At 38.9% G+C, this 8,564-nt stretch overlaps 2 protein-coding genes across 3 annotated transcripts in view; one reads left to right on the top strand and one right to left on the bottom strand.

Annotated features, from left to right (window-relative positions):
• Positions 1-290: 290 nt before the first annotated feature.
• Positions 291-1,700, top strand: LOC107672429 (DNA-3-methyladenine glycosylase-like). Its single transcript, XM_016465616.1, is given in 4 exon segments — positions 291-296; positions 358-562; positions 834-879; positions 881-1,700. Coding segments are annotated over 4 exon segments (621 nt in total). The 3' UTR covers positions 1,245-1,700.
• The window catches only part of LOC107672508 (nitrogen permease regulator 3-like protein), a 15,898-nt gene continuing 8,487 nt past the window's right edge, over positions 1,154-8,564 (bottom strand). For both annotated transcript variants that reach the window (XM_016465724.1, XM_016465728.1), the window contains 10 exons: positions 7,993-8,146; positions 7,825-7,906; positions 6,095-6,232; positions 5,585-5,741; positions 4,625-4,731; positions 4,335-4,464; positions 3,349-3,538; positions 3,064-3,256; positions 1,720-2,433; positions 1,154-1,221 (listed from right to left, as the gene is read on the bottom strand). In XM_016465724.1, coding sequence (XP_016321210.1) covers positions 2,268-2,433; positions 3,064-3,256; positions 3,349-3,538; positions 4,335-4,464; positions 4,625-4,731; positions 5,585-5,741; positions 6,095-6,232; positions 7,825-7,906; positions 7,993-8,146 — 1,317 coding nt within the window. In that variant the 3' untranslated portion in view covers positions 1,154-1,221; positions 1,720-2,267. The remainder of the gene's footprint in view (positions 1,222-1,719; positions 2,434-3,063; positions 3,257-3,348; positions 3,539-4,334; positions 4,465-4,624; positions 4,732-5,584; positions 5,742-6,094; positions 6,233-7,824; positions 7,907-7,992; positions 8,147-8,564) is intronic.

Here is an 8,564-nt window from a genome sequence, read left to right as displayed (position 1 = left end):
GTTATTTTTAATTGCAATAATATATCGTAATTTTATTGTTTTTATGATCAAATAAATCTTACCGACCCCAAACATTTGAACAGTAGTGCATGTAATTTTTTGCCTGATTTATCAACTGCCAAAAACAATCATAAATCCAATAACCTAGAAAAACAGTAGCACATCTTTACTCCTTTACCACAGGATTTGAAATATCATTAGCAAGCACCACTAGCTACTAACATTTGTTGTCTAATGATTCTCAGTCAATATAATTTATCGACACATTTGCACCACCTGCTGGATGTAAGATGCCTGTACAGCCTCAGGGTGTGGGGAGTTCTGGAAAGAGTGACATCTGGTTTCTGTGTGTATTAGGTGTTGGTGAGGAAGCTAACTGATGGCACTGAGCTCAGAGAAAGGGTTGTGGAAACCGAAGCATATTTGGGTGGAGAGGACAAAGCGTCCCACTCAGCAGGAGGAAAACGCACGGAGAGAAACACTGTGATGTTCATGAAGCCTGGGACCATCTACGTCTATCCCATCTACGGCATCTACCTCTGCATGAACGTCTCCAGTCAAGGTGAGGCTCCAAAAACCACTGTAATTGACCACACGCACATATTAGGAATAGCGCTTCACAGGAGATGGAGCCGGAAGGCTGTAACCACAGATCCCTCACCGCTAGTTATGCAAGAAACAAGTGTTTTGTTTTGCTGCTGCTTTGCTTCTCTCCAACTGTTTCTCATTATAGGTCAATTTGGCACATTACATAGCGAACGCACACAGACACAAGCCAACAGGAAGGAGACGGCATGGAGCCTCACTAACTACTCTACTATATGTGGGTGCAGGGGAGGGGGCGGCGGTGCTTTTGCGCTCGATGGAGCCTCTGAGTGGTCATGAGGGGCCTGCGAGCAGCCAAACGCAAGGTGGGAGCCAAAATCCTTCAGGAAAAAGAGCTCTGCAACGGCCCGTCCAAGCTGTGCCAAGCACTAGATATACAGCGCTGCTTCGACCGCAGGGATCTGGCCACTGATACTGAGGTGTGGCTTGAGAGGGACCCAGAACGAGAGACTGTTTGCGCTGGAGAGGTGGTGTCAGCGCCCTGGATAGGAGTCGAGTCTCATGGCGAATGGGCAACCAAACCGCTTCGCTTCTACTTGAGAGGACACCCGTGTGTGAGCTTGCTAAACAGAGACGCAGAGCGCCAGATGCAATCCTCCACTGATCTTCATAACACTGAGATGGAAAGGACAGTCTGATGAAATGTTTAGTCATGAACTCACTCTTTTAAAGGTTTGTTTGCTCAAAAATGAATCATTTACTCACTATCATGTCGCTCCAAATCCGTGTGGTTTTTTTGAACACCAAAGGAGATGTTTAGCAGAATGTCCAAGCTGCTCTTATCCATATAATTCAAGTGAATGCTGACTAGGGACTGTCAAGGTTAAAAAAAGTGATGAAAAGCACTCTAAAAGTATCATGACTTGTTCTCTATATTCTCTGTAAGTCTTTTAACGCAACAAAAAAATGGGAAGTTTAAGTCATTATTCACCAATAATCTTCTCATCTTTCCTCACAAAGCTTTCCAATTGAGAAGAATATAACACAAATCTGCTACTGTGCTCATTTTGTCCATTTTGGAGCTTGAAAACCCCTGGTGACTAATCATATTCACTGTATTGAGAACAAAAAGAGCAGCAAAATTACCTGAAGAAAGTCACACGGGGGTGTAACCTTTTGAGTTTGAGTCTTGTAACAGCATGTTTCTTTATTGCATACTCTTGCTATTCCTGGTGCTTTATTGATTTTACAGATGTTTGGAAACCCATTTGCACTCCAAGGTAATTACTACCCCCTTTTCTCTTTCTCTGTTTCTCCACACTCAGTCTCAATGGCATGCGGCCTTATGGTCTGGAATTACCATCATGGCATGTGTTTTGGGTCTTGTTTGCTTGAGGAGATGATATATGACATCAGGGAGTGATCTCCAAATAGGAGATGCTTGGGTGGAATACTTAAGCGATCCATTTTATGCCTGGCCAAGGATGACTCACATATCACGACCCCTGAACCGTTTATTAAAACAAACCGCATATGAGGTAAAATCATGATAACATAAAAATCTTTGGTCAGTACAGCTATATACAATAGATTATGTGAATCTCACTTCATAATCCACTTATGAAACTCAGCAGGTTGAAAGCATTTCACTTATTTAAGCCACTGATGATAAGCAAACACGTCACACCATCGTCAGACTCACAGTAAGTTGAATGATCCATTTAGTCTGGTGGAGACTGGAACAGAGAGATGATGGGGTCCTCGTGGTTGGTTATCACTAAGACACTGCGAAACTTATCGAATAAAGTTTTCAGCTGCGAGCGACGCATGTTCTCATTGTACATGATCTCTTCCAAGTGATGATGGCCTCTGAAATAATGCAGCAGCCTAAAGAAAGACAACAAGATGCTAATTTACACGCACGCAAATAATCTGTTTATAATCAGACTGAAAAGCCAGCTCGATCTGACTGAGCTCAATCCGAATGAAATTTTGAATAGGATTATTGAAAAAATTAAGCATGTAAACACTTGAATCTGACTATTTTCTCAATCAGATTCAAAAATACTTTGTGCACATGCACAGGGCTGTTACATGTATATTTTAATACATTATACATCTTATGAACGTGCCTATGTTAATTTAGGCATGTCTCTTTCATCTATCTTTATTCTGTCTGTATGCCTCATGTCTTAAAGGGTTAGTTCACCCAAAAATGAAAACTCTGTAATCAATTACTCACCCTCATGTCGTTCCAAACCCGTAAGACCGTCATTCATCTTTGGAACACAAATTAAGATATGTTTGATGAAATCCAAGAGCTTTCTGACCCTGCTAGTTTGGGTGAACTATCCCTTTAAAAACTGGTCAGTGGTTGAGACTGAATATCTACTAAATATTTGCTGAAAACTGAATTGATTCCCATTTACAAAAATGTGTGCATGTAAACCTACCAACTGTTCTGTACAAAACTAGGTTTTAGATTGGAAAAACAAGCTATAAAAGACACTCCGTCACCTGGCAAACAAGCGCAGGTCCTCCGGGTTCTGTGCTGCTGGGACACGGAGGATGGCCTGCCGCTCATGTTCGGTCAGGCTGGCCAGAAGCGTTTCTGTCATTCTTTTATTGAGAGGAGAGTCTCCTCCAGTCTGGAGCTCAGCGCTTGAGTTATCCATACTGGGACTCGTGAGGGTCATGTCATCGCTACTTGCTGCAGAGGGAAAATTAGAGAAACTACTGAGACTTTATTTGATCATAAGAGTATCTTTTAAGTGCTAAGTTGGAGCTGACTGGGTTACATACTGGGAGAGCCGAAACTCAGGGCACTGGGTGTGCTCAGACTCCGGCCTGTAACGCGTGTGACTAGGGGTGGCTCCTCCTCCCGAAGACCAGGCTCCTCCTCAACGGGTGGGACCAGCAGACAAACATATGTGTGGAGCTGAAACAGCAGCCGGCGCTGGAGCATCCAGACCACCATCTGAATGAGCTGGGCCTGCTCAGATACACACACATGATGGTGTAGTTACAGCATCGACAACCGGGGTTAACTGACAATGCTCTTCGCACAAACCCTGACACTTACTGAGATTAAATCAAATCCAAATGAATAAACGTCGGACTTTTCAGCAAATATTTGCTAACATCTCAAACACTACTCTAATGTCACTTTAATCTTAATTAACATTCACATACCATAGTTGCATTTCGCTGCCTAGTGGCAGTTGCACAGAACTTTCAAACTGTTTGCAAAGCATCCATTACTCTGTTTATTCACCATGGTAAAACAGTGAATGTATGAAGATATCCACACAAAACAAATGATCGCCAATATATATCTGAAGGAAAAAAATTTAGGTTTTCTAAGACTATTCAATGCAAATAATTATCAAATTATTTTATTATTTATATAATTATTATATAACATATATTGATATAATTATTATTTATTCATAAATAATTATTTATATTTTATAATTTATAGTATATAATTATTTATATACTTATATAATTTATAAAATAATTTTTATTATTTATATAATTATTTCATACATAATTATTCATAATTTTTTACAGAAATGTAAAATGTAAAAAATAATGTTTAAGTGTACTTATTTACTTGTCTCATACTTTTGATTAGAATGCATAACATCTGGTCACATATGGTTTAGCCGCAAAAATTAACGCTCAGATTGGATCTTAAATTCTGCATGCTCCAATACACAACTTCATAATGCCCCTGTACTACTTTCCATTGGAAATGAATGACTTCCGATCTGATGTGTGCTTACCTCATGCACAGGGGCATCCAGTGGATTCCTGAACTCAGACAGAGATACAGGAAGTGAGAACTTTGCTAAGATGGAGGGCAGGTCATGACCTGGAAATTGGAGGGCAAACTGCTCAGCCAGAGGAGAGTAGCTGGGGGAGAGAGACACGAAATGATGAATAATGTTTGCATTGAGATTTTTGAAGGAATTACAGTTTTTTTGTTTAAAATTATGAGAATATTTTACAGTCTGTACAACAGACAATGCATGCCAGTTTACAGGTTTAATTATTTTGTAAAGAACATACTTACATGCAGATGTTTGCATGGGGAGACAGCATATACACGTTGTTCTCACAGAGAGGATAGATAATGATAGCTTTACCCCAGTACACCAAATGTGCAGCTATCTGGAAGACCTGTGGGAAGCAATGTAACATTTTGGATCAGTAATTTTCAACCACTAGGGGGCCTGAGCAAACCTCCAAAGGGACTCGAAACAAAACAAGATTTAAAATAAGTGAAAACAACAACAACAAAAAAAAGATGATATTTTTTGTTTTAATTCAACCTCTCAACAATTGTTTTATTTTTCTTTGAAGAACCAAGATTCCCGCATTGTTAGAAAACCTCAATATATGAGGTAGCCTAAGTTTTCAAAGTTATTTGTAGACCTGGATTTCAAGTCATATGTGAATTAATATTTTTTTTAAACGGCATGTGCATTTTTATAATGCTTTGACACTTTTTTGGTTATGCCAAGCTCTAAAATATTTTATCAGGTAGAAATTATTATTAAAAATCCATAGTATTAATTGTAATCCAGTAAACCATGAATGACGAAAAGTAAATTCAAATCATTCAAAAATAGGAGTTCCAGGCCTTCTAATATTGTTGTGAACAATACAGGGCCTCAGAGTCATAAAGGTTGAGAATCACTTTTTCACTTTTAAATTAATTCACTTTTTTAGATTAAAACTAGTTCATCTGTATCCAAAACGTTGGGCATAATGTTACTACAACATCATTTTTTTGTGTTGTCTGTCCACTAGGTGGCAGTATAAGACTAATTACAACAAAAACCAATGCTGTGACTAGTAGTATAACTTTTCACTTTACTCCCTAATCCTGTGGGTGTCAGCTCAGCATCCGTTTTTTTTGCCAAGAGTAAATCTACAGCTCCTTTTTGTCAAACCAATGGAACATTTCTGTGCATCAAACATTAAGGAGGACCAGGCTGATAAATGTGCAAGGCTGCATCTAGTCTTTGACCTGTAGGAGAGCCAGGTCAGCATCTTGAGCCAGCTGCTGCAGGTTCTTGACGGCTGAGCCGGTTTTGATGAGCCGCACTAGAGCAGGAGAGCAGTCCAGAGGGAGCTGAGCTAGTAAGGCCTTCTCATTGTCCAGGAGCAGCAGTGCGTGATACGGCCTGCAGGGGGCACAGCATCCCAACACTACTTGCAGTTCAAATTACACTCTGGTCTTAATAGCAAATGCACTTGATCATGCAGAAAAGCAGGAGAGACTAAGGCTATGTTCAGAATATCATATAACCATACTGGTTACAATATCTTACTACTTACTTGCTGAAGTAAACAGTCTGTGCACAAAGAATACATGGATAACCTACTACTATTTTTGCCAAAACTGAGAAATACTGCATCCCATAATTCAGTGTGATCAAACTGAAGAGCATTTGATGAAGCAAATTAGCCTTTTACATTTTCCAGAAAATAACTGGATGCAACTTGATAAATAAACTGAATATAAGCTGTAACTCACCGAATGGCCTTTAGGCTGCGCTCAAGAGCTTCTGGTGGGATGTGTTTCCCTCCTACACGGTGGATTTTGTGTGGCAGGCAGAAACTGACCTCAAGCCAGTTATTAATGTGAAGCCGAACGACTCCAGTTGTGCAGAGGCTGAAAACAATACACAATAGCATGCCATGACAAAAATGACAAGAGCTGTTATTTTAGTGCAGAATACGAACAAAAGCAAATAGCTGTTTGTCTGCAACATATTGAGTTTCATGCTTAACGATTTAAATTCAATCCTGAAACGCAACTGTAATCCCTACAACATAACATGCTGCATGATTTAGCCCAAACAGGACATAAGGGTGTGCAATATATGTGCAATATCTACGATAATATCATAATTGTTGTTTTAATGATGTGGAAGCTGACATTGAGCACGTTTACATGCACACCAGTAAGCTGATAACTCACAAATGTCAGCTTATTAAAATAACCAGTTTTCCCCGTTTACATGCACATCATTTTCTGAGTCATGAAAAAGTCTGCTTTTGTGATATAGCCTATTTCCTTCTTTCTTTACTGCAAGACGTTTGCTCGGTCTAGATGCGCTTAAATCTGCACTAACGATGCGTTCCTATCACGTAGGCCTATCACACATGCGCACTTCAATAAGCCGACAGAAAGTGGGTTATTGCGTTTACATGCCGTGCGAAATCGGATTAAGATGCAAAAACCTACCTGTTGCGACCGGTTTATGCTTACGCCGTTTATGACCTTACTCCGATAAAAGAAAACGGGTTACCGCGTTTACATGACCAAGTGCGTTTTCGGCTTATTAAGCAAAATCGGCTTAAGAACGTGCATGTAAACGCACTCATTATCAAGAATGTCACTCACTAGGCAAAAACGGACAAAAACATGACTTTCAAAACGGTTCTGATGCAACAGAACTGTTGAGCATCTCTGAAAAAAAAAAACAGTGTGGTGTTTAATTCATGAAAGAATCAGCATTTTTTTGAAAGAATCAAATGATTCAATCATCCATTCATAAATACAGTTACTTTGTTCCTGAATAAATCAGCTGTTTGAATGAATTAGTTTAATGAATTACCCATTGACCATTTAAAATAAAAAAAAATTGAAACAACCATTTATTTCAATATTCCAAATATTATTTTTCAAACATTAATCTCAAGACATTTATGCAATTGTAACTGCAGTGTAAATACATCTAAATGTGAATTTAATTTGCTTGGTAATAGCCTATCGCGTCTTATTATTCTAATAGAATTGATTAATTGTAAGAATTTAATATGAAAGAAGATGCACACATCTAACAAGGTTAGGAAAAAAAAGTAAAACTGCACCTGAAAATCCTTTATGTGGCAAATATTGATTAATGAAAAAGTTCATTTTTGTCGCTGCTGTGAACTGACCAGCGCCACACAGAATATGAAGAATATGAAAAGTTAAACCAGCCAAGGTACAAACACAAAAGGATATTCAGAAAAATATCATCGAATTATTGTTTTTGACAAAATCCCAGAAAATAGGAAGATTTTTTTTGTAAACACCACACAATCCTAACAGAGCACGTTCCTTCTAATCAATTACAGCCCTAACTAACATAGTCCCTACTTCTAATCATAAAGACCCCTAAAATCAAAGGGAAATTTGTTGTTAAGAATGTTGTTAAAGCCTCTAACCGCAGATGACAGGAGTGCTTGGGTAAATGTTGTTCAATATAAACTCACCTGTCATAGGCCTCTTTTAGGTCTCTTGCTAATTTACACTTGGGAAGGATTTGGCGAAACGGCGACTGTGGAGTGCCGTCCGCTATAACGACAGGTAAACAGCAAGGTGAAAATCATGCAGCGCCTTCAGTAATTGCATTTGCAGGACAAACACTAGAGATGTCTCACTCTCGGTCATGGTGGTGACCTCGTCCTGCACTGCCAGCATGAGCTTGGCCTCTCTGGTGAGGTACTGGCACCTGCACTCCTCGTGCTGCAGGGCGATGGCAATGCGACGAGACAGGCTATGCATACAGTTGATGACCGAGGCATCTGCATTGGCCTGTAGAAGGCAGAAAATCGAGATGAAAGATGGTTATTGTTCAGTTGATGAGTGGGTCAGTGACACGGCACTCGTTTATTGCTCTTAACTATTAGTTCATTACACAACATTAAAAATGCAATAATTAATGCATACGCCTCTTCTATGATGACCATGTTTTTAATTTGTATAGAAATTCATTTTGATATTTCTGGGGGACATAAATGATATGAAATCATAATGAAAACAGACTCTTTAAAAATATGAAACATTAGGCATAATCTTCTAATATTATTTCTTAGAGATAAATAAATAAATTTAAATATATGAATAAATACAATTTCACAAGCGCATTGCTTAATGTACTATTTGTATTTCCCTTTCCTGGACACAGTTCTTTGTCACTGACAATAAAAAAAAATTAAGTTACTTTTTTTTT

Source organism: Sinocyclocheilus anshuiensis, unplaced genomic scaffold (genome assembly GCF_001515605.1).
Source record: "Sinocyclocheilus anshuiensis isolate Anshui unplaced genomic scaffold, SAMN03320099.WGS_v1.1 scaffold1430, whole genome shotgun sequence".
Lineage (NCBI taxonomy): Eukaryota > Metazoa > Chordata > Actinopteri > Cypriniformes > Cyprinidae > Sinocyclocheilus > Sinocyclocheilus anshuiensis.
This window is presented reverse-complemented; position numbering and strand designations above follow the sequence as displayed.